At 41.3% G+C, this 25,877-nt stretch overlaps 2 protein-coding genes across 28 annotated transcripts in view; one reads left to right on the forward strand and one right to left on the reverse strand.

The window, feature by feature from the left end:
- LOC310706620 (uncharacterized protein) overlaps positions 1-25,877 on the forward strand; it is a 447,399-nt gene that overhangs the window by 378,405 nt on the left and 43,117 nt on the right. For all 23 annotated transcript variants that reach the window (XR_014525946.1, XR_014525947.1, XR_014525948.1 and 20 more), the window contains one exon: positions 661-755. Coding sequence is in view for 19 of the 23 variants with exons in the window: in XM_083502961.1 (XP_083359087.1) it covers positions 661-755 (95 nt within the window). In the remaining 4 variants the exon portion in view is untranslated. The remainder of the gene's footprint in view (positions 1-660; positions 756-25,877) is intronic.
- The window catches only part of CTNNA3 (catenin alpha 3), a 541,298-nt gene continuing 534,157 nt past the window's right edge, over positions 18,737-25,877 (reverse strand). For 4 of the 5 annotated variants that reach the window (XM_083502498.1, XM_083502497.1, XM_083502493.1 and 1 more), the window contains one exon: positions 18,737-19,412. In XM_083502498.1, the coding sequence (XP_083358624.1) occupies positions 19,125-19,412 (288 nt within the window). In that variant the 3' untranslated portion in view covers positions 18,737-19,124. The remainder of the gene's footprint in view (positions 19,413-25,877) is intronic. The other variant, XR_014525905.1, reaches the window with a different exon arrangement.

Genomic DNA, 25,877 nt, shown 5'->3' on the forward strand with positions numbered 1-25,877 from the left:
GAGCCAATTTGATTCCCTCCCTCCCTCTCTTTCTTTTTTCTTTTCCTTCTCCTGCGATGAGGCTACATTTTAATATTTTAATGTTCCATTATTTTAATGTTGTATTTTATTTTTGTTTTTAAGCTGTAATCATTCATCTTGTTTTTATTATTGCTTGTAAGCCGCTCTGAGCCCGGCCTTGGCTGGGGAGGGCGGGGTATAAATAAAAATTTATTATTATTATTAATATTAATGCAGCACCAAAATGTTGCAACATAGACTTCAGGGAAGCGTCTTTGGGAAGGGCATTCCATAACCAGGGTGCCAGCCCAGAAAATGTCATGTCTCTAGTAAACTCCCATCATAAGTCATTTGGTAGAGAGATCCCCGAAGAATAGCCTCTGAAGGTCCATGTAGGTAAAATAAGTTCCAGAGGAGGTGATCCTTCAGGAAACCTGACCCCAAATGTTTAGGGCTTTAAATGACACTATTAATTTGGCCCCCAAACAGACTGACTAAACACTGGCATAATATGATCATGTTCCAGCTAGCAACCTCTCTACCCTCTGAAACTGCACAGAGTTTCGTCCATAGGAGAGTTGAGCGTTCACTACTATATACAAATGGAAACAATACGGCTGAGGAGCTATATAAAATAAATTCTTTCCACTTTGATTCCAGATATGTGTTTGTGAAATTTAACATCATCGTCATGCATCAGGAATCCACTGGAAACCACCTGAGGGGAAAGAGGAAGCAGAAAGCACTTAGACAAAGTAAGTTTCAGAACTCTTAATGCAATATTGTACTTACCTTTTCTTAACTCATTCTTGAAACAGCAGTGGTATTCTTGTTCAAAAAACAACAAAGGAACTTTGTGACTTTGGACTTTTGCACATTTTTTGTGTTTTTATCGTTTATCTGGAAAAATGTGTTGGTTTGTATCAGAAAAGTTCCCCTCCATCAACCCCTCTGCTCATAATCACACCCTCCAAACACTGCCTTGTAGTGAAGAAACAGGACATCAGCCTATGCTTGTGTGCAACATTCAGCTACACACTTTAAAAGTGCTTTACTGCAGCCTGATTGTACCTACTAATCATGATGATCACCAACATAAATAATCTCCACTCTTTAGGTAATCAATAAGCACTTTACCAACTCTTTCTAGTTGCTGGAGTTGGTGGTGGGCTAATGGAATCAATCCTTGGTTGCAAGCTATTCTCTCTCATTGTATGCCTTTTGTAGACACTTTTTACCCAAAGTTTATCAATTATTTTCAATACATTGAGCCATAAAAAAAACATATTTGTGTGTTTACGCACCAAAAATGCACTGCATAATCCAGAAAAATACATAAGCCAGCAGGGAGTTGTGTTCCATTTCTCAAGCAAGTTCAGGTACATCAGATCATGTCGATCCCCTGTGAAAAGTGGACCAAATTTCATCCCTATATGGAGCCAGGTAATTTCCCCCTGTATTTTTCTATGTCATCTAAGTGAAAATCTGTACCTATATCCATCCATCTACCTATTGGGGGGGGGGGAGTGTTTGTTGTCTCCAGACCTCAGTAAACCCTGAAAAGGTAATCACAAAGTTCTGCAACTCCAGATTGACATTATAAATATGAAATGAAAATCAGACTTGAAGCGTTAAAGCTCATGATGGTGTATGAATATTCATTCATTCTGTGGCACTTCCATGAATTCTTTTAATTACCGCCTTTTCATATTCCAGTTTCTCTGTAATTCGTTTGATAAACACTTCTGTAAAGGGGTTGCAAATGACACTTTCATTTTGCCAATCTCAGAGGTTATTACTTGAAGAAAATACATCATCAGGATTGGTCATTTTACATCTACTACGTATGAGAATCAGCCCTAATTGCATTTTTGTTTAATTGGTGATGCCTAAATCCATGAAGTGAGGGAATTCTATTCTTACACATCCACAAATAATTAAATATGGATTCATAATTAGCATCCACAGAGACTTTGACGAGTTTTGCAGCAAGGTCCGGGGACCAAAAGGTCAATAATTGAAATCTATCATATGTGTGGGTATTTAGTGGCTGAAATGCAAGCAGAATCCATAGCTGAACAGACCCAGTTATGTGTATACCAATTATGTGTATCTGCACGATGGATTAAATTGCTGCCAAAATGTACAATGACCACTAACAAGGAGCTAGTTAGTTTGGTAAAAGTTAAATACTTTTAGATCCCCCTGGTTTCAATAAGAGAGATTTAAATGTATGCAAAGCTCTCGCATTTAAATTAATGGTTTTTGCTGGATCATGAATTATGAAATTATAAAAAGCACATAATAAAAACACATTAAATCATTTGGAAAACTTCAGCTGATTTCAGTAAAGCCACATTTGAAAAGTGGTGAAGGGGTTTCAGGGCATAGTGATTAGAAGGAAACTCCAACCCCCTGCACTGCAGGAATCTCAACTCACAGGTCATCCAGCCTGTGCTTTTAGGTTTATTTTACTCCTATGCAGTTACTGTATGCCATTTCTGAAATATATAAAGGAAAACATAAATATATGCTTCTATCAAGGATGTGTACCGTGGTGATGTTCAGTATATATAGAGCTACTGATGGGCTGGAAGTGTGAGAGAAATAAATAGGCAATATAGCAGCATCTCCGCTGCTAAGGACACCAAGTCATCTTGTCTAAAAGCGTTTGTACTTTCATCTGTTCTTTCCAGTCTGCCTGCCCGATGAGTACTGTGAACTCAATATCTGTGCATAGTCCTTCAGTAGCATATATTGGTCGAATGAAGATTTCACTTTCCCCCCCTCAGTTGTAAAAAGTGTCACTGCAGATGATACATAGACAGACAGACAGATAGATTGACAGACAGACAGACAGATGCTTAGGTGGAAGGAGCTCCCCACACAGCCGGCTAGGTATCCTCTTTACATTAATTTGCTGGAGCTTTGGTGGTGTATACTACCATTATGTGGGATGCGGGTGGCGCTGTGGGTAAAACCTCAGTGCCTAGGGCTTGCCGATCGCATGGTCAGTGGTTCGAATCCCTGCAGCGGGGTGAGCTCCCGTCGTTCGGTCCCAGCTCCTGCCCACCTAGCAGTTCGAAAGCACCCCCAAGTGCAAGTAGATAAATAGGTACTGCTTTATAGCTGGAGGGTAACGGCGTTTCCGTGCGCTGTGCTGGTGCTGGCTCGCCAGAGCAGCTTCGTCACGCTGGCCACGTGACCTGGAAGTGTCTTCGGACAGCGCTGGCTCCCGGCCTCTTAAGCGAGATGAGCACGCAACCCCAGAGTCGGACACGACTGGCCCGTATGGGCAGGGGTACCTTTACCTTTACTACTACCATTATGTCACTGGATAAAGAGGAATCCCACTAGTACTTTGCACCAGTAGAAGAGGTTAAGCACCAACAGCAGGAAGAGAGAAAGGCCCCCTCCAGATGCCCTTTTATTGCTTATGATGATCAGGAATAATGGGAGTTGTAATTCAACAACATCTGGGGGGCCATAAGTTGCTCCAGCAGTAGGTCATTGGGGGGGGGGGTGGACAGCGGCATCCAATTGGTGATGGAGGCATGTCACTCATTAAAATGAGGCAGGGTACCCTGGGGAGCTCCAGGTTGGTGGTAACAACAGCCCTGCATGTAGCCCCCCCCCAGTGGAGCCACCAACAACCTAGAACTCCCCCACAATGACACTGCCTCACCCCGCCCTGCCCTTGCTCTTGTGAGCATAGTGCTGCCACTGGAATGACACCACTTCTTCTGTCCCCTCCCCCTTATGACCCATCACTGGGTTCCCTATCAGTAACATAAAGTGAGTCTGCTCAAGCTTTAGCTGAGACTAGTTGGGGAGCTTTCCAAGTATTGTCAGGCCAGACGTGGGATTGACTTTGCTGTCAAAGCATGGGAGCCTTTTTTATTTGTATCCTTTGGGTAGCTGGGGCTCAGGGACTGCACTGCTCACTGGAGTCTAAATGCCAACATTTGGGGGCTTTTGCATACGCTTTTTGACTATCCGGAACTTGGATGAAAAGTAGCCAAACATGGGGACTATGTCTTATTTAAGTGACTAGCACAAAAATTGCCTTGCTGGATCATGCCAAGGTCCATCTAGTCCAGGGGTCAGCAAACTTTTTCAGCAGGGGGCTGGTCCACTGTCCCTCAGACCTTGTGGGGGGCTGGATTATATTTTGAAGGGGGGGGAATGAACAAATTCCTATCCCCCACAAATAACCCAGAGATGTGTTTTAAATAAAAGCACACATTCTACTCATGTAAAAACACCAGGCAGGCCCCACAAATAACCCAGAGATGCATTTTAAATACAGTGGAACCTTGGATTGCAGACATAATCCATGACAGGCACATCTGCAACCCGCAGCATTCGCATCCTGAAGCACCGCGTCTGCGCAGGCGCGATTTGGCGCTACTGCACATGCACAAAGTGTGATTTAGCACGTCTGCACATACATGAGCGGCGAAACCCGGAAGTAACCCATTCCGGTACTTCCGGGTTTCCCGCGGTCCGCAACCCGAAAACACGTAACCTGAAGCGTCTATAACATGAGGTATGACTGTCAAAGGACACATTCTACTCATGTAAAAGCATGATGATTCCCGGACCATCCACGGGCCGGATTTAGAAGGTGATTGGGCCTACCCATGATCTAGTCCAGCATGCTGTTTTGAACAGCAAACAGCTAGGGACTTTGGGGGGAAGAGGATTGACTAGGATCTGGAGATGAACTCTCACCTCCAGGTTCCTAATGACTTGGTACTGCCTTGAGCTAATCATAAGTAGACATGGGCAGGAAAGCTTAATCACACTTTTATGAGCTTGTGTCTTCTATGGTTAGTTTGAAACATTGTTGAGCAGCACCAGGAAGTGGGGAAGACACTTTGAGAATTAGAATATACGGTAATGTCTGAACAACCTGGTGCTTAATGTAATACAAATTGACTTGGCTGTCTTGCATGCGTCATCCAGAGAGCACATTATTATTATTATTATTATTATTATTATTATTATTATTATTATTATTATTCATTATCATTATTTTCAATGCACCTATTTGTTGTCTGAGGCATCCAGGAATCACTGTTTGGAGGGCTGGAGCAGGAGTTCATGGGCAAAGACTGATGCAAAGGGTCAACCTTTTGTTCTCTACTGTCAAAGCAGATTATCTTAAAATTTTACCTTTTTATCATATAAATCTTAACGCCAATGCAGAGAGAGAAAGAGATGACAAATCCCTCAGTAATACTAATCAACAGTTCATAAGGGTCATTGTTTGAAGGAAATGTATTTCATTTTTTAAAGTTTTCTCAACAAACCCGACCTGTTCCATCTTTGGAGCTTCAAATCTCATAGTAAATAGTACATTGGCCTGTGGATGTGCTGGCGTTCTTTGGTATGAATTAACTGACCCCCCCCCCCGAGCTTCCCTTTACTATAGCTACTCATTAGTCGATGAGTGTGTGACTATGGGGAGGAATTTTGTCTTGTACAGAAAGTCACTGTGGATTTTTTTTATGCCATGTACATTCTAATTCCCTTAAATACATTTGGTTTTCCTTTGACGGTGATTATGATAATCTATGACCAGAGTTCACTTGAGGAACCTTCCTATGTCATCCGTTGGCAAATGCTGTGGAAACTAGTAGAGGAGTTCTTTTTAAATAGTTTTGGAATCACCACAATTATTTGGGTTATTTTGTAAGAGGCCTTGAGAAATGCTAGATGGCGGCAGAAGTTAAGGCTTGTTTTATAAAGTTGTTTCGGTCCTGTTATCCCCACCTTGAATCCAGATCTTCTATAGATGCATTTACCAGTACATCTTTAGGAACAAAACTCGGTTCAGTACTTTGATTCACATTATTACATAATCAAATTAACATATTAACTTTATTAGATATCAGAGTCTGCATTCTTTTCTCTTACTTCATAGAATCATAGAATTGTAGAGTTTGAAGGGACCATGAGGGTCCAACCCCTCAATGCAGGAATTTTTTGACCAGTGTGGGTCTCGAACCCATAACCCTGAGATTAAGCAACTTGTGCTCTACAGACTGAGCTATCTTCATTCAGGAGCATTGAACTTACATTCAGGCTTCAACATGGTGCCCTCCAAAGGTTTTAAACTATAACTCTCATCACCCCTGACCATTTGGCATGCTGGCTAGGACTAATGAAAGCCAGAGCTGGAGGGTAACAGGTTGAGGAAAACTGTTCTACAGCTCCCTTGTGCCATTGTTAGGAGACTTAAACGTCACTCTGTCTATCATGTTTTAACATATAAATGTGCTTCAACCTTCGAGGTATCCAGTGCCATGGGAACTGATGGTTGAAAATATTTTATTTTCAGCTTAGCATAAAATTGAATAGACACATTGTTCTGTATTCAAACTGATTCTTTCTCAGCAATATTACCAGTTATTTATCTGCTCATTCTATGTATGTATAAAATATTTAAATACAAGTTTTAAAACGCAAATATATGTACATACTGTAATAATAATAGAAACACAGAGAAAATAAAAGCATATATTATTTACATTTTTAAAAAGAAAAAGAAATATAATCTTCCTTACACAGAACAGCAGATATTTAGCCTGATGCTGAACAGAGAGCAATGTTGTTCTCAGGCAAACTTTCCTGGGAAGCAAATTTCACTCATGGGCACCATGAACCATAGAAGGCCCATTTGGCAGGGTCACCTGGAGGAGAGCCTCCAAAGTTGACCTCTGCACATAGACAGGTAGATGCATTCCTTCAGAAATTGGGTCCCAAGCTTCATCTTCCCTTTGAATTGTGCTTGGAAAAGCACCAGTCCTCTAAACCATCTGTTTTTGGACTGCAACTCCCATCATCCCTAGCTAGCAGGACCCAGTGGACAGGGATGATCGGAACTGTAGTGAAAAAAACAGCTTGAGTCCCATATTTGGGAAACCCTATTCTAAACACTCATTGTGATGTACGATTAAAGGGCCTTTTGGTTAAACATGCGTAGAATCACTTTCTGTCTTTGAAGACAACCAAAATTGATTCAGGCTAAGGTTGCCATATTTCAAAAAGTTAGAATTAGGACACCCTGAAAGTTGCTGAGCTTTACAATAACACAATTTTTCGATCCAGGGCAAAGCATTTCCTTTATATATAATATATAGACTTCAGTATGTGACTGCCTGCAGGCACATCATGTAATGTTTTGTGAGTTTTTTGTCTTGGCTACAGTGATGGACGTTGGATACCAGTCACTATCTTGACAGTTAAGGACAAATTGACAGATGGGATTGAGACATCTTTAAAATATAGTAGGATTGGGGGGGGGACCCCCAACTATTGTACCCACTAACAGGCATACAATCCAGTAACTGAATAGTTGAATATTTGTTTTCTGGAACAAATAGTACTAAGTAGCATTAATAGAGATTTTAAATAAATTCAATGGATTTTTTTTTTTTTATGGAGGGGTCACTGGCTATCATTGAGCGTGGAGGAAATACTGACAGTCAATTGAAGCACAAGGAGAAACAGAAATACATGCCAGGTGGTCTCTTTGTTCACTGCAGAAGTGACAAGCTGCTTTTGTAAATTGAAGGATTGCCTTTTCAGCACTGAGCTGTTTGAGTGAAAAATCTTTAATTGCATATACATTTCTTCCTTCCAAGTAATATATGGGAAATAGTTTAGGGAGAAAGTGAGAACCCATCAGTTTGCTTTTCAAAATATATTGTGCTAGTAAAGTTGGTTTCTGTTAGAGTCCTATGTAGGCATATAAAACACGAAAAAGATTTTTGGATTTTAAGAATGATGAATATTAGGCAATAGGATCCTAGAAAACGGGATGTGGGGTTATTGGTTTGTGGATTTTTTGCTCTTGTTTTATTATGTATTTTGTGTTTCTATTTTGTATTTTTATGCTCTGAACCTCCCTTAGACCTATGGATGAAGGGCACTATTCAAATTTAAATAATAATAATAATAATAATAATAATAATAATAATAATAATAATAATAATAATAATAAATATGAACACAGTAGCCCAGTGACATTGTATATATTCACCTTAAAGGTTGTACATATTTTTCCAGTATCTCACTCCTGTTCTCTAAAGAATTTGCAAATCTTTCAGTTTTGTGTCATTTGTAGATAGAATTGGCCTGAATCTTATGCAGGGGTTTAGTTCCAAGGGTAATGCATATGTGTGAAAATTCCATATAGACCAAATTGTGTTATCCTTGGAGCCACCCCATGACTAGCTAGCCGGCCTTATAGCAGTCAGGGAGAGGGAGATCATCCCTACTAGTCCCAGAGCCAGCGCACCAAGCAGGCCCTGCACAGGAAGCAAGTCCAAGAGCTTAAAAGTGCATTTCGCCCCAGGGGGTATACTGTACACATAATTCTTCAAAGCAGAGATGATTTGAAGAATTCTGAGACAGTAATTTAGGTGACCAGCTATAAGCAATTTTTTTAAAAAAACATAAAGTGAGGTGTCCCTTATTGTTCAATCCTAATTCAGTCCCTCCCCCTTATCCTTCTTTTAGTTCACAGACTGGGGGAAAAGGGAGAGTGAGGAACTAGAAGACACTGGATCCTTGCTCAACTTGCTCCCTAACACAGCACTCTTTTGGCCCTACCAATGTCAAATCTCCAAAGTCGATAGCGTAAGGAGTGAATGTTGGAGTAGTGGAGGGATGAGAGTTCTGATGTATCTTTCGGTCCCTGGAAAGCCATTGATAACCACTGCCTCTCCCTGTCTATTAATATAATAAAATTCCCATGGGAAGGAAAGATTGTGAATGGAAAACACTGGGAGATATGCAGTCATGATTGAGCACTTTAAAGGTCTTGTTCATTTCAGCAGGAAAGGGTTAAGGGCATGCTAAACATTCCTGTTGAGTTTGATGAAATTTGAAACTGGATTGTATGCATCGAGTAGGGAAATATTTATTAAACGGGGAGGATTGGAAACTTGATTTTTATGATCCAGTGTTATTTCTTTTGTTAGAATTATAAAATTTAATTGCTAGCTACATATATCTATGTCATTTTGAGGTAGACTGGTAGACATACGTGTATGTGAGTGTGAGGATCCCAGGGGATGCAAAAAAGGAGAAATATGGCCGTCAAGACATCTTTTCTTTGGGTTTTGATTGCCAATATATTACTTTTACAGCCTCCTGTAAATCTCACCCAGCAAAGAAGCTGCATAACGAAAACATCATGTTTCATCGTCTCCATTCTGTTGATCAGCAGCTTAATACATTGACAGAGCTGGGTGCCAAAGCAGGAAGCTGAGGGTTGGATCCAGGTCATGGAAGGGACAAAGATGTTGACTCTCCCAGGAAGGATATTTTGCCACTTTCCTTACCCCTGCAGCCTCAGCGCCACCTCCAGCGTTGTTCTGGAAGTCTTGCCTGTGTGTTTGCACCATGTCTAATGCCTGTCACCCTTCCTTAACCCTCGTGGAAAACAGCAGCAACCCACCTGCTGGGAAGCTAGTGTAACAGCTCTGCCTCACCAAGAGAGTTGCTCCTACTACTGGGGAGAAAGGGGAATTGGTAAAAATCACCTCCTACTAGAAACATTGTGCCCATGGGAACTCTGGATCCAACTCCATATAAGTACTATTCACTTATGTGCTCGTAATGTTAGGGCTGGGTGGTAGGTGGGTGTTACCTCTACAGCATTGTTTCTTCTTATGAATAAAGAGCACTCATTTACTTCTATAAGAAGCTAAATCACTATTCCGTTTCTTACATAACTCAAGGACACTGTAGAAGTAATTACTGGCCTGCGTAATTCCAGAGCCTGGGTTGGGGCTCAGGTTTTGCCCTTCTGAACTGTGTCCCAGATTACAGTTAGTTTACTGTGCCTACTGGAATTCAACATCAGGGACTTCAGTAGTGGACGGTGGGGTGGGATGGCAGTACTAACCTGGCTTAACAACAGCTGAGCTGCTGCTTACTGGAGGGGAGGAGGGGAAATGGGAAAGGCAACAGGGAGGTCAGCATGGTGCAAATGTCCTGGCAGAGCCAACCTGCTACTCTGCTAGTGTACTTGCTTCACTATCAATGGCCACCAACTTGGATGGCTTTAAAAAGGGAGAAATTTATGGAGGATAAGGCTATCATTGGCTACTAACTACAATGGTTGTGCAGTGATTCCTATACTGGAGGCAATATGCCCCTGAAAACCAGTTGCTGGAGACTGCCAGTGTGGAGAGGTCTGTTGTGCATGTATTTTTCTTGTTAGGCTTTCTGTAAGCATCTGGTTGGCCACTGAGAAACTAGGATGCTGGTCTAGATGGGCCTTTGGCCTCTAGTTCAGCTGAGCTTTTCTTGGTTTCTTATAGTCTCCCTCCTTCAGAACTTTGACATATTCTTGACCTGCATTCCACTTTATTTTTTGATAATAGCATCTGGTATATGCATGTATGCCTTCATGTAGTGATTTCAGTTTTCTCATAGGCATTATGAACATTCTTTGTTGAAAGGATAATTATATTGAATTAGAATGTATTTTAAGTAAGATAATTATCCGTTGCATAAAGAATGTACATAATGGCTATGGGAACCCTGAGGTCATCCATACGACAGACTCCCACGCACAGCCCTTCCCTGCGCTCCAGCATTTTGCAAATGTAGCATTACAGGATGGTTTATTCTTTCACGAGACTCCTAAAGCACAGTAACTCTGTGGCATGGGAAATGTGTGGCCTCCCAGATGCTGTTGGACCAAAGCACCCTTTGTACCTGCCCATTTGCCATGCTGACTGGGGCTGATGGGAATTGGAGCCCAACAACAGGTTTCCCATCCTTGCAGTGGACCTGAATAGTTGCAAGAGGGTGTCTGTCACATGTAGGCAGGCCTGTGGACACAAGAATATTTTTACTATTGCTTAGTTTTTCGTTCCTTTTTTCTTCTTCATTAGCTTGGAAGACACGTCTTCTACCATCTGTTTACAAGAAATCTTTATTTAATCCAGTGACACAGTCCCATCCTTGTTATTAGCATAGCACTTATTTGATAGTGGTGAGTTCTGCAACAAGCCTATAATTGCTCTATTTGCAGGGGCCTTTGTTCCCTTATAGATGCCTCTTGTGTTCATTGTTTGCTGAAACTCCTTGCATTCCCTAATTTATACCAGTCAATTACTATCTGACCAAGGATGGTTAATGAAACAAATCACAACAAGCATGGCTACTTCGTACAAATGCTGTCCTCTTTCACGTAGTAGTGCCAACATTTGGTTTACTTTCTTCAATATCCCTGGCCAACAGTACAAAAAATCAAACTGGAACATGACAACCAAATGACTTGCATTAAGATAATCATCAGCATACTAGATTTGAAATAAGGGGGCGCCATGAATTGCATTTTGATGACGCGCCTTTGAAAATCAACTGACAAATCCATGTTGGTTTTCAAAAAGTGTGTTCAATTTTTAAATGGCTTTCTCTTTTGCACTAATTCAGATTCGAAAGTTATGCATTAAGAGATATACTGAATTCTTAGCATTGTTTGTAAAATACCCCATAATATTTATTAGCATTTCTATAGAGCTTCTCCTGCATTAGCAAAACCTACTCCACCAAGTAATTGGGCTGACTGCCAAACTAGGCAGTCTCTCCCCCCATATTAAACTGCTTTGTAATCATGTTCAGAGATTTATTCTCCGTGGATAAGCAGCGCAGTCACTGTCCTCCTCCAGACACTTTGCTAGAGATTCCATTCTCTGTCTACTCAAAGACCACGAGAAACGTCCAGTTGGATCAGGCCAAAAAACCTGTCTAGTTGTATCAGTCTTTTCCCCAACAACAGATATTCAGAGGCATACCACCACTGATTCCTGAGGTAGTACACAGCCATCTTGGCTTGTAGCCTTGGTTAACCTCAGTGAATTTGCCTGAAACCTTTTCAAAGCCAGCTAAATTGGAGTTCAGCTACATTCGGTGGAACACAAGTTCACCATCCCCTCTATAAAGATATGTGTCGGACCAAAGTGTGTGCAAAGGCACCCCCCCCCAATGTTTTGCTCTTCCCAGTTTTGCCTGTGGCTCTGCTTACCATTGGAATGTGGCCTTTGAAAGGTTTTTACAGAAATATATATGGCCCTTGAGCTGAAAAAAGGTTCCCCACATCTGTACTAGGGAAATAGGGCGTCTGAATCCAGCTCTGTCATCTCTACCACTTTCCCAAGTTGTTGTTGGTATGCGTCTGTCTCCCTGGGTAGATAACCAACAACATTAGAACTGCCAATGACAGTCACATGATTGGTATAGTATACGTGCTACTGAGGCAAGCACCAGTCACATGGTTGGTGAGCAAATTGCTGTGCAACTGTTAATTCAAGGCTCATGAATCTGTCCCCGTGGCTAGCAAAATATGACTTATATTTAATTTTGCCTGGCTTTATCTGTAAGAAAGTAATCAAATGAAGGTGGTCTAATGGCAATGCCAGCCGGCGAGGGTGAATCTCTTCTAAATAAATTAGCTACCTAATATAAATGGAAATTATGATTAAAACTAAGCATTTGAATCAAGGCTGCCTTGTTGTTAAATCATGATTAAAACTCGTGATGTAAATCAAAGTGGTTTAAATCTATTTGACCGGCTCCTGAGATTATCTGAGAAATGCTAATTAGATTTGGAGGCTCAGAGAGATACTGTAAGGGGGAAATGATAATAGAGGCCCACATTGCATTGATTGCATAGGTAAAATAATTAGGTGTTTCATTTAAAGAAAACAATGGAATTGACTCACAGAGTCTGGGCAGGTTTGACATAATTGAGACAATTTGTGGAAGACGCCCTACTTGGAGTGAGGGAGGCTGGTAGAATGTGGCCTTTGCTGATCAAAGAGCTTTAAATACAGAAGGAAACCATGACAACAGGTGGCGTAGGTTCAAGGTTGAAGAAGTAGGAACCACAGGAACACACTTAATATCTAAGACATGAAAACAAAAAAGTTACTGCTCTTGCATTCCGTAGATTTTAATCCCGTTTTATTATCTTCCTTAAGCACTTGAGGTAGCTTGCAGTAGCAGCTTTCAAAACAAATCTGCTGCTGGTGTGGCGAATGATTCCCAAACTGTTTGCTAGAATGACTAGTGTACTAAGGTGTGGCCTTGAGCACAATCCTCTGCATGTCTACTGAGTAGTACACTAGAATGACTAGTGTACTAAGGTGTGGCCTTGAGCACAATCCTCTGCATGTCTACTGAGATGTAAGTCCTGCTGAGTTCAGTTGTGTATAGGTTTGTCTCATTAATATTTCTATCCCACGTTTTGTAAATCATCATATGTTCACTAAGATGTCAGACTAACTTCCTATTTGGGTTTTTCAGAAATATGATTATGTTTTGTGTTTGGATTTGAACAAACCACCTGACAAGACATTATGTGGGAGATTGCTATTTGCATAGAGGAAGACAAACATTATGGGCTTGAATTTGGTAATAGAATAATCTAGTGCTGGGCAACGCCCACCCCCTTTTTTTTTCTATTCAGTATCCAGTTGGAGACACCAAATCTGGGGTGGAAGCATTTAGGCATTTCTTTCAGGGAGCAAATGTTTATGGCAGCCCAAATTCCTCACCCCAGTTTCAAGGAACAAAATTCATCCCTCCTTTTTTTGTTATCTGAATATTCTTCCTCAAGAACTTTTGGCTCAGCAGTAGCTCTAGCTGAAATAAAAGAAAGGCAGTGTGGGTAGAACTGGCCAGAGTCAAACTGTGCATGTGGGAAAGCAATTTTATTTGACATGGTTTATTTTAAAATTAAGCCAGTGCCTTTCTAATAAAACTGTCAAAATGGCTTAACAATAAAACGAAAGAAAAGTCAATATTAAAATAGCATATGAAGCCTATGTACAGTTTTACATCTAATTTTAATTTGAATGACAATCTGAATCCCAAAAGCTTCCTATAATTGGTGACAGAAGCACAGAGCACCTCTCTGCCAAGGGCGTTTCCACGTAGATGGTGTCACAATGGTCCCATCTCAATCAGCCTAATAAGGCAAACAGATGGACCCTGAAGCAGGCTGCCTCTTGATGATCACACAGCTGCAAATGTGGGTCACATGGGGAAATTTTATTCCTTCATTTACACAGGGCCTATGCTGTTTAGGATGAGCACCTTTAAAATACTCCATAAAGTAGCATGTATAATAGGAAACCAATTGAAATTCAGAAACACAAAGCTTTTATCCAACACAGCATAAATTAAAAAGCTAGCATCTCCCCAGTCAGCTCTCTGATGGGAAAGCTGGGTAAGGGACTGAATCTACCCTCTACTCTTTCAGACAGTTGAATGGCAGAATCTCATCTTTTAAAGAAAGAGAAATGCATGTGCACACATGTTGAAGTGAAGAAGAAAACTGAATGCAGGACCTTTTTATGTATGCAGTTCACACTAAAAGATGGATCAGTAGATGGGCTGCCAGTACCTTCCAGAGGTGTGGTATGGCTGAAACAAGAAACGAGAGACCAAACATTTAGGCCTCTGCCTCAGATGGTGGTCAGTCACTCCACTTCAACGCTACCCTCTGCTGCCCACCACCACAGACAGTGTGGCAGCATCTTTGCAACTCCTTGCTTCTTGCCCAACCAGACTAGTTAGCAGATGGGCGGGGTATAAATTATCATTATTAGTATCATTATTATCATTCTCCTGTGTCACCATATGTAACTCAGAGTTTAGGGCCAAAGATAATAAACAAAAATGCAATAGTAGGCACATTGCACTCTGTCAGGAATAAGAGAATATGAGAATAAGTCTCCTTCAACACTCTCCCTCTGTCTCTCATGGGGGGGGGGCACCAAACCTTGCTTTGGTGTTGACCCATCTGGAGTCATCCCCACAACCTGCAGCAGAGCCTGTTTATATAGCAAGGCAGGCACTGGACCACATCCACCTCACTTATTTCTGGTTTTATAAATGATAGCAACACACAGTTACTGCACCATCCTCCTGCTTTCTTGTATTTTGCCTTGAAGTATATTATGGGATATACCGGTAATTGGAGAAACATTCCAATTATGGAGTGGGTTAACCAGCAGAATCTTGTGTCCCACTAGCATGGGGTTGTTTTGTTATTCTCAGGGTGAGCTTGGAGACACAGTTCACTTTCAGAGATGCTTATTTTCTCAGTAAGATCCCAATACAATGGACAGTCCTTTTTTCTTGACAGATAGATAACCATGTTAGTATTGTCTCCTTGGACATTCCCTTCTCCTTTCCCTTCTCCAGTTACCTCGTTCCTTCACATTTTCTAATATTACCCAATATTGCCCCGAAACTATAATAAACTGAAACTATAACAGGAAAAAAACCAGGAGTGAATTACTTCTGTGTGTGCCAAACAATATTTATTTCACCTTGATTAGTAATGTAAGTCACGCCATGACTCATCAACATCAAAGTAAGCTGAAACAAAGACATGACTCCAAGAAGTGAAAGGCTTTAAACAAAATATCTGCAACCTGAGCCTTGTGGAATTTGAGTTTCTGAGGGAGCAACTCTGATGTCCACAACCATTTCATATTGTGGTGCCAGTTGTGAGAACTCCGGTTCCAGCTAGAATGTGTAATTTGCTGCAATTGATAGGATTACTGCATCCCTGATTTGCACAAATCACACCAGTCACCTGCCCACTCCTCACATGAAGGTGCTGGTATGACTGATACTGCCATATCATCTCAGCCAGGCTTGGGATTGGCACATGGCATCCTCAGATGATGGCTGCAGGTCCCATCACTGGTTTCTGCCCAGAGAAGGTGGGAAATTCCATTATGCGAGCATTAATCCTTGCACTGGTAGATTGAGTTGCTTAGCACTACTTTGGATACAACCCACTGTTCTTTACCTTAGTACCTACAAAATAATAATAATAATAAGTAGTAATAAGTAGTAAGTAATAATAAGTAGTAGTAGTAGTAGTAGTAGTAGTAGTAGTAGTAGTAGAGTGGAGAAAGCAGATTTAGTATTCTTCCATGTCAACCCTACTTACACTCACTAACTAATCACAAAAGCATTGAGGGCCAACATTTCTAATACATTTTCCAGGAAATTGTTAGCAGTTTCCTAGCAACCACTGTAACACATGTGAAGCTTTGTTGCTGCTGAGTTTTAAGAACTCCCCCCTCCAGTTTATGAAATCCACTAGAAGTGGAGGTAGCAACTATTATATTTTAAACTTGTCTCAACGTTATACAGTCTGCTATTTTATGCCCCACGAAGACCCAACATGAGAGCATCCAGCACTCAGAAAAAGGCCTTAGGGGCATTTTTGCTTGCATGTAAAACATGTGCACAGGTACACAAGAGGTGCTAAGTTGCACCTGCATAATTTGGGTTCCAAAACGTTCAGGAAACTTCCACAAGTAGGGGAAGCTCCTCACTTTATGCCTTCACTGTCCATGACAGTGACAGGTCAGGGGGGGGGAGATCTTAGCTTGCATGTAGCTTTACGCGTAAGCCAGGGGTGTGGAAACTCCAGTCTGCAGGCATTTTTAGGCCTAGCAAGGTCCCCAGTTGGGCCTGTGAGGCTGTTTTCCCATAATTATGCCCACCTGCCCCACACCTGATGTCGTATTTGTGATATCAAGTGTGGCATGATGTCAGGTGTGGGGCAGGTAGATTTGTGTGTGCTCCTTAACATGTCAGGGAGATTACTATCGCTGCTGTTGATTGGCTTTGAGTGCAGGCCTGCTGGGATCAGCGGAGCTATGGTATTCCCCATAGAAAACTTAGTAGCACATCCATACCCTGCCCAAGGCAGGAGTTGAAGCCACCTCCTTCAAGTCTGCTGGAATGGCTGCACTATTGAGTTCCCCATGGGGAACACAGCTGAAACTTGCAGAAGGTAGGGCTTGGTGTCACTGATATCAGTGATGTCAGTCCTACGGGACTGGCCCTGCCCACCTCCCAAAGTGGCCTGCCATCAGTAGGGGAGCTCAGAATATGGTCCACTAACCAGAGCCAGTTCCCCACACCTGATGAAAGCAGAGTGTCTAAATAGGGCACCTCCTGCTTAAATCTGTAGGTCATTGATAGATTATGGGTGCTGAAAGCCAACTTCTGGAATGGAAAGGGAGCTAGTTTCAGGCTTGTCAGTGAGAGGCAATAGGTAGATCCTTGGTGCAAGTAAGCATGACATTTGGTTATGTCAGACACCACTTTCTTATTCAGGAAGGGGAAGTGTAGGCACATAAGCACAGGACAGAGTCCCACTCTCCTTTCATGTTGTGTTCAGGAAAGTAACATCCGGCCATGTCCTGAGAGACAGAGGGTAGCAGAGATGGTGGAATGAAGGAAGTTCACAGTGATATAGCTGACTTTGTTCAAAACATCTGATAATCAAGGATTTCAAAAGCCCTTTCATCTTTGGTGTATACTTTGAAAAACATTAAATGTAATAATTCACAAAGCTATTTCTGCTTCTGAATTGTCACATTTTGAGAACTGGGACACCACAGGAAAAGACGTTTATATACTGAGCCGTCTCCTTACACTACATTTCAATTTATCATAGTGTCACAAATGAAGGTGATTTTTGGGTCATTTACAAAAATGGTTTGCTGGTCCATCATATAAGGGCCTCTCCTCCCCCCCCCCCCATGAGAGCTAGTTAAATGGATCTTATGAAAGGTGCAATAATCCCTGTTTTCATATGAATTATACAGAAATTTATATAATCATTTTCATTTTTGATGATGTTGAAACAAATGGTGGCTTTCTCTTTGACAATGATTATTTCAATCTTTTAGTGTTTCAACAGGGATTTAGTATGTTGGCCTCAGGGAGACTAAAATACTTCGATTATTTTAGTTTCAGCAGTTTTGGTTCCCTAACTATATATTGTACAACTATATGACAGCATCAACCAAATGGAATATGCATTTGATCATTGAAGTCATTGTGCCAGCTGGTAGAGTTCTGTCAAAACATCACCTGGGGAAACAGGAAAAAAGCAGGAGAAAACATCTCGCAAACTCAATACATGTTTTACATTTTTATTATTTCTCCTCCTATGAGATATTAAATTTAATCACTCTACGGGATACCTTAGTTGTTCATTACTAGATGGTTAAATCTTCCATTTTCTTCAGGTTTATATATTTTTCATTGTTAAGCAGGACTAGTGGGTTTTAAGGAAGGAAGGTAAAGCAGTAGAGTGTTGGATGAATCAGCAAGCCTCCTCCAAAAAACAGAGAGCTATGAAAGGAGCAGGAGAAGACTGGTTTGAAGAACAAGGTTTTCTTTCTGCTCCTGAAGTCCAACACACCCTGCAGCTGTATCAGTTTCCATCACTTGAACAGCTGGTCCAATTATACATTATCCTTGTAGTGCTGATTATTTTAAGATTTTCTGAAGGCCACCCATTGACTTTAATTAAGCCAGTATTTCATAACATGAGCAAAAATCTAGTCTTATTAACTATCCCACTAGAAATAATGTGAGAGTTGCTGCAGTGCAGTTCTTAAGAGTGTGAACAGTAACATCCCATAATCAAATCCACAACCACAAATAAGGATGTTCTAAGAATTCATTCTTTGCAATATGAATTTTTCTGCATCATGGAGTGAAAATAGACTGATCCGTTCCTCCTTAACTATGAAGTCCCTAGGTGACATTATTAGACAACCTCTTATCAAGCTGCCTCAGCCCCTTTCTGAAACCTGGGGGACAACAAAGGTTGTTTTAAATGTATATTGTGTGTGAAGTGCTGTGAACAATGCAAAGCTTTGAACAAATGCTAATTTATTTTTTGGATTAAACATGGCACATTGTGATACTATTTTGTTTTCCTAATATTGTGTTCAAAATAGTGAGATTCCAGATCAAATATATTAAATAATGGGGTGAGTGATCAAAATTAAAGCACTCTTCAAAACAGAAGAAATCGTGTTAAAAGATATGATGGCAATGACTGAAAAGTGGGTTTAAAAAGTCATAGGCTGCTTCATCGTGTACAAATGAATATAACCTAATGTAATGTAAATGTTAAACATATGTAAAACGAGAATATCAACTATTACTTTACTTGTAGGATTAGAGAAGTGAAAAAATAACTACACAGAACAAGCAGCCTCTTGGTGTAGGAAACTTGTGCAGTGAACAGAATAATAATTTCAGTTTATTTCTCTTCCTCTAAATTCACTCATGATTTGAACGGGATGGATTTTCTTCTTAGCCGACCCTTTCCTGACAGCTGCATAGATTTCCTCTGGCTTCTCTCTCTTAATCAAAGGCTTCTTTTCCGGAGCCTTCATCCGCCACATCACCACAGGGTGTCGTGGGCCAGTAGGACTTTGAATTCTGATAATCTTCGTAGAGGCGATATAGGACATCTTCACTGTCTGCACCACGGCATTCATCAAGTTCTTGGCAGCCTGAATTAGTGAAGTCACGCTGTCCAACTGTAATCAGAAACAAAACTGTTAACAGCCTCAGAAATCAAGCGAGCTGTAATCAAAAACAAACATTTAAAATGCAGGTGATCTTTGTTTCCGTTTGTGCATTCCATGTAAGGAATACGCCAACATGAATGCAGAAGGGTCAAAAGTTATTTGCAATGTTGGATAAATAGAAGCTTGAGGTGAGGACAGAGTTACTTTAACAGTGGACCTTTTTTTTTTTTTTTTTGCATTTGTAAAGCATTACAGCCAGTCTTTTCTTACTGAAAACCTAAAGACAGCACAATTTAAAAAACAAACCCAAGAACAATACAGTAGAATCACTAAATCACAGTCTTAAATATAATTTTGGCTATAATTTGGCTTAGAAATGATGTTACACATCTTTTAATCCCCTGATCTTTTGTGATTTCCGAGGTCTGAAAATTTGATTGAGAAGGTTTATATAGAAAAAATATTAACTGCTTGATCAAAATGTTCTCAAAGTGATGCATAAATAATAGAAAGATAGATAAAACTTGGCTAAAATCAAATATACCTATAAAACCATCATAATTAAAAGCAAATATTAAAATCAACAAAACCTTTAAGACATATGTAGGTAATGGAACTATATGTCTGGATTATTGTGACATTCTAATGAGGAGTGGGACAACTGTGCCATGTCTCCAAAGAATGGAGAAAAAGAAACCAATGGATGCAAGAGTTTTTAGAAACAAACTGAAAGCACACACTATATTTTAATATTTTTATGAATGGTGTATGTTTGCACACAAATTGCTTTCATTCTCTGTGGAGGAAACACACAGTTATCCAGAACTTTCAGGAAAACTGATGCCAGTTTCTAAATAAAATCCTCTTACATCCATAAGTTTTTTCTCTTAACATTTTCTCACCCCTAATTCTGCTTTGGGACTTTGAAGCAGGCTTCTAACTCTGTCTCTGCAGCTGGGTTGGAATTATGCAACGTATTGGTCCCATCCTCATACAACAGCTATGGTGGGACACATGTAGCCCTATCAGATAGTTCGGTACTACCCCCAGCCAGGGGCGGAGCTTCATGGTCCGGCACCGGGGGGCAGGGGGGCAGCTGCGATGGCACCCTGGCCGGGATCATTCTTCCTTGTGCTAGTATTTTCCCTGTTTCTTTTTTCACAGTAAACTTTTAAAGTCTGTGCTGATATAGCAAATAAGATTTAACAGCAAAGGAGTTCAGCTTTGCTGCTTAGTAATAGAAAGCAACAAGCTCTAATTGCTCAAGACTACAATGAGCCTTGCCTTTCTAGTTTCGCAGCTAGTTTTGTATTACTTATTTATAACATTATTTATAGCCTGCCTTTGGGGGCATAGCCCATTCAAGACAATTCACAATGTCATAAAAGCATAATACATAACACAAGCTTTAAAAAAGTAAATAAAGGAGCAGTACAGTATTAACAGAAGCATATGCCAGTTAAACAACAGAAAATTCCTGTAGATGTATTGTGCCGCTGTTTAAATACACCTAAGTTGGGGGAGGAATAATGGAACTCTAGAAGAGCAGAAGATTTTTAGGCAGATGATTTCCAACATGGACTGCATAGCATTTGAACTGTGTCATATTTCATTTTTGTGTATGAGCCTCTTGGTGAATGTTAAAAGTCTTCAGCATTTCTTTCCATGTGCTGTGAATTCCACCTCCAGCTTAAGCTGCCTTTGCTGTTGTCATTTTGCACTAGAAAATTGGCAAGGGATAAATTTACTGTAATTCATATCAATAACCTGAATGAATAACTTTTAAGCTTCGAAGAGTCACTGTGCTCATATTTAATTATAAGGTTGACAATTTCAATTTAGAAATGCAGCTCCTTTTTGAATAATTTTAAAGAATACTGTGTTCTGGGGTTTCTGCCCACCTCCTCTTGAAGATCCACCTGATTATTCTGAACATGTTTTGAAGTTTGGCTTTTGTAACTCCCGAACACAATTTGTTTCAAAAGCTACTATGGAATTAAGTGATAAGAATTTGTACTGCATCATGAGAATGTGATCAGAATGAATTTCGTAGTGCTCAGGAAGCTGCATTTGGGTTTTTTCTTGTGATATGCACAACAGCAGTGACCAGTCATTTTCAGCGAGTATGCCTTTCACTGAGCCAAAGAATAAGAGAAGTCCACTATAATGCTTGCTCTATCATGTGCATATGGCACCGTACAGGCCCTGGCACTACTGGAGAGGCTAGGGGATTGTGGACTCATTGGTTCTTTGCCAATGCTAACCCTATTTCTTCTACCCAGACATGCCCCAAACTCCAGTTGCCCATGCCATTTCTGCCACAGGATGACTGCCTGTATGTCAGTATGTATCAGTGTTAGAGGGCATGTGTTTGTCTTGTGTGTAGTGAGAAAAATAAAATTTGGACAATTGAGAACTAAACACATGACTTCCCCCCAAGAAGGGAATTGTGTTAAGGGTTCTGGGGATTGTAGCTTTGTGAGGGGTAAACTGCAGTTCCCATGTTTCTTTGGAGGAAGCCACTTTAAATGTATGGTGCATAACGCAGCTCTGGTGTGTGTAATGGCTGGTATGTAGGGAAGGCTAGAACTGGGAAGGCTCAGGTTTTAATCCCTTGTTGGACATGACCTTATAATAGTCATCACCTTTCATGTTAACCTACTCAGAGAGTTATGGAAAGGAGAAAACCATGCAAGCTCATTCCAGAGATGAAGACAATTTACTCCAGTGAGCATCCTTTTAATTTGGCATTCTTGGCAGCGTTTTAATGATTGCCTTTTACTATTCTGTTTTGTTGTTGGTTTGTATATTTATGACTTTGCATTTTATTATTTTGGGCTGTTGTACAAGGAGCCACCTTGACTACACTTTAGGGTAGAAAGTCTGTTCCAAACAAACAATACTTCACTGATTTCCAGTACTAAAATTCTATGTCAACTGGTATCTGCATTCTTCCCCTTCAAAAAACACTATTTTTAAAACAAATTGCATAATTACACCCTCCCCCAGGTCAGGCTGCAGATGGAAATGAACATGAGCTGTAGTAGATTTGTGGTTCAGTCACAGTCCTTTAGTCCTTGCACATTACAGCAAGCATAGTTTATAGTTTTACCCACAGCCTGTTCCATACATATCTGAGTAACGTTCTGCAGGGAATCTAATGCACTCAAGGACAATAGTCACTGGGATACCTTTTTGTCTTTCTCTGCTATTCTCTACAGCCTCTTCAAGGCCTCATGCCATCGTAACCAGAGAAAACTGATGAAACGAGAATCCACATAAACACAAAATAGACAAAATATTTCTTTACAGCACCCTGAAGTTGATCTTTCAAGGATGCTTCTTAGATGACACTTTGCCATCAGCATCCTCTTCCTGAGAAAAAATGTATGCACCTTTTATCAGGCATACTGTGATATAAATCACCGCTTTCCCCCTTCCAAATATAGTCAGGAAATTATCAAGCCCCGTTTCATATGCAAAATAAATTTGAGAGTGGGGCAGAGATGCTATCATGGGCGTAGCCAAGGGGGCGCAGGGGGGCAGCTGCCCCTCTGATCAAGTAAAACAATAGAAACACTTAACTAACAGACTAAACACATCACTTCTGGGGGGCCCACAAAAGTCCCTCCCCCCCCAATCCTGGCTACGTCCATGGATGCTATGCTAGTTTCCTGACAGGTGTGTTGCTGTTGCTTACTGGGGGGGGGGGGAGGTAGGACTATTGGGTATTTTGGCATGTTGTTGGAGTACCACATTGACTCTGCCTGTGCGTTTCCCTGAGTCAAGCTCCCTGACATTTCCCATTAAGTAACAGCAGCCCACCTGCCAGGAAGCAAGCATATGGGTTCTCCCCCACCTAGTGAGCTGTTTCTGCCAATGCATGCACATGGTGGCTCTTATGAAGGCAAACCCCTGCCCTAAGGTGGGATGCCATACGATTTTGATCCAGACCAGATTTTGCTGCAAACTCCCTGCCACTGTTCTCCCTCCCCTCCACTGCCCTTAGCTCCATGCAAATTCGAAGCATTGTGACGGTGTAAGAAGGGGAATAGGCAGAGGGGTCTGGTGTGACTGGCGAGCATTGTGAGCAAAGGAAGGGTTGGAGCAGAGATTGACCTTGGCCTGTCATGCCTGGGGCATCTCATGGAGAGATTCCTGCCCTCCCCACTCCTTTCCAAGATGCTTCTGCATCCCTGCTTTAGACCAATTTTCTTTTCTGTGCTTAATGTGAGAATTGTTTTGCTGCCAAGGGCTGCACTTTATATCAATATGTCTTCTCCAGGCTGCCATCCTAGAGGAAAAAGCAGAGTGTAAGAAAATAGGGAGAAATGCAGGTTAAACTGTAATCAGCAGAAGTAAAAGCATTTCTTCTTTGATCCTTAGACTGACAGGACAAATAAGAGCTTGATATGTCATTCCTATGCTCCCCTCCAACTGAAATCCAGTCACCTCTGAAGTATTTCAATATTTACAGCCAAGTAATTTAACCCATAGTCTGGTCATGGAAATCAGAATCAGATTCCAAGTGTACAAATGAGAAGACTAATGAATATTCTTCAATTCTATCTACATTTTGCCTTCCATGCCATTACTGCAGCTGCTGAATATCTGTAGCAGATTCTGGCAGAGAAGGGAAACTGGAAGAGAAAAGGGCAGGCCATAAGGAATACAATTTAAGCAGAAGGTCAACACGTAACTGAGTTTGGCAAAAGCTATACATAGTTAGAATTGGCCAGAAATCAAGTATCTGTACATCAAAAGCAGCAGTGAAAAAGGAATGGTGGGTAGATTCTCCCGAACCACCCAAAATCTGTTCTGAGGCAAGCCAAACAATTAAAACTTCTGAGGAACAAAGACAATGGAATGTGTAGCTTTCTAAGGCAGCGTTTTCTCAAACCATGAGCCTTGGGCCATTTTCAGGTGAACCTCAGTGCCGCTGCCTGCCCATCACCTCCTCTGCCCATTACTCACGCCATATAGTCTGAAGTTGGATCAGCAGCTCCTTGCATCCTGAATAAAGTGGGGGTGGGCAGAGACCAGGAAAAGATAAGTTGGGGAGAGTGGGAAGGAAGGTCTCCCTCTGAGAGAAAAAGGACTGAGAAAGTTTTAAGGAAATGATAAAGTCAGATAAAATGTTGTTGTTGTCTACATAAACTGTGAAAAGAAAGGAAAGGGATACGAGAGGAAAGCTGCTTTAAGAGGAAGAAGTGAATGCAAAAGGACCAGGGGGAAGGGATAAAATAAATGGCATGGGATGGGATAAGGTTCAGCTGAGGAATGGCCCCAACTGGTGTGCCAGCCAAAGTTGGTTGAAGGCACTTTTCAGGGAACTGCCATCGGCTCAGGGGCGAGAGGGGGAAAGCCGGATATTACAGAGAGCAGGAAGCAGCACTTCCTCAGCGGAGGAAGGTAGCCACGCCTCTAGTGGAGAGGAGATGCAGGGGGCGGAGGAGGCAAGGCGGTGCCAGGACACCTTGCTGGAGCAAAGTGGGGAGGAGGGAGGTCCCCCATTACCCAAGCCTTCCTTGCGCAGAGAGGGGAGGCGCAGACTGGGCGTCAAGAAACCACTCTGCTGGGGAAGGTTTAAGGACCGCCCACTCTCAGATTCTGCCAGTGAATGAGCAAGACACGGAATATAGGCGGTCTGTATTCTAAAGGTTTTTATCACTAATAAGAAAGCTTTAGAACAGACTATTGAGGCATATTGCCTGATTGCTGTCGAGCAACCAACCGATACCTTTAACAGCACTGCTGGCCACTATTAACAAAGATGGACCCAGGAGCAACCCCAGGTTTCAGATAATGGTTCCAGGGGACATAATTCTCATGCCTATGTAGATACTTATTATTAGCTCGGTGTGAAAAAAAAGATATCAGTCTAAGAGCATACCAAGTTAAAGAGCAGACTGCAGGGGAGAACTCTTGGGATATGTGTGTGTATGGTTGTGTAGAAGGTCAGGAGAAGAAGGTGGAAAAATCACAATATAGAAAAGGACTTGCCTAAAGTGAAATAGTTTTCTTTCTTCTTGCCTGCTGCATTGATTTTCTGTCAGATGCTCTCTTCTATTTAGCAGTTCATTTGTCATTATGCCAGTTGGTGGTATTTAGGATGATTATGAAAAGCTGGATGTGTTATCAGTTTTCTGTTTACTTTACAGCATTATAAGAACTTTATTAGAAGAACCTGTAGGATTGTTTGGTTGTGACTGATGTCTTATTCTCAGCTTCTCATTGCCAGGGCTTGTTCAACCTTCCTGTGGCTGACCCCAAACAGCCCTTGCCCATGTTGGCAATCTATGGTTGGGGATCCAGGTAGGTAGTCGTGTTGGTCTGACGCAGTCAAAATATATTTTAAAAAATTTAAAAATTGTCCAGTAGTACCTTAGAGACGAACTGTGGTGGGGGAGCAATGTTTGAACCTGTCTTCTGCATGACCTGGAATAAGAGCTGCTTGGCAGTGGAACAGACTCT

This window comes from Podarcis liolepis (genome assembly GCF_965112155.1).
Source record: "Podarcis liolepis genome assembly, chromosome: 5".
In the NCBI taxonomy this organism is placed as follows: Eukaryota; Metazoa; Chordata; class Lepidosauria; order Squamata; family Lacertidae; genus Podarcis; species Podarcis liolepis.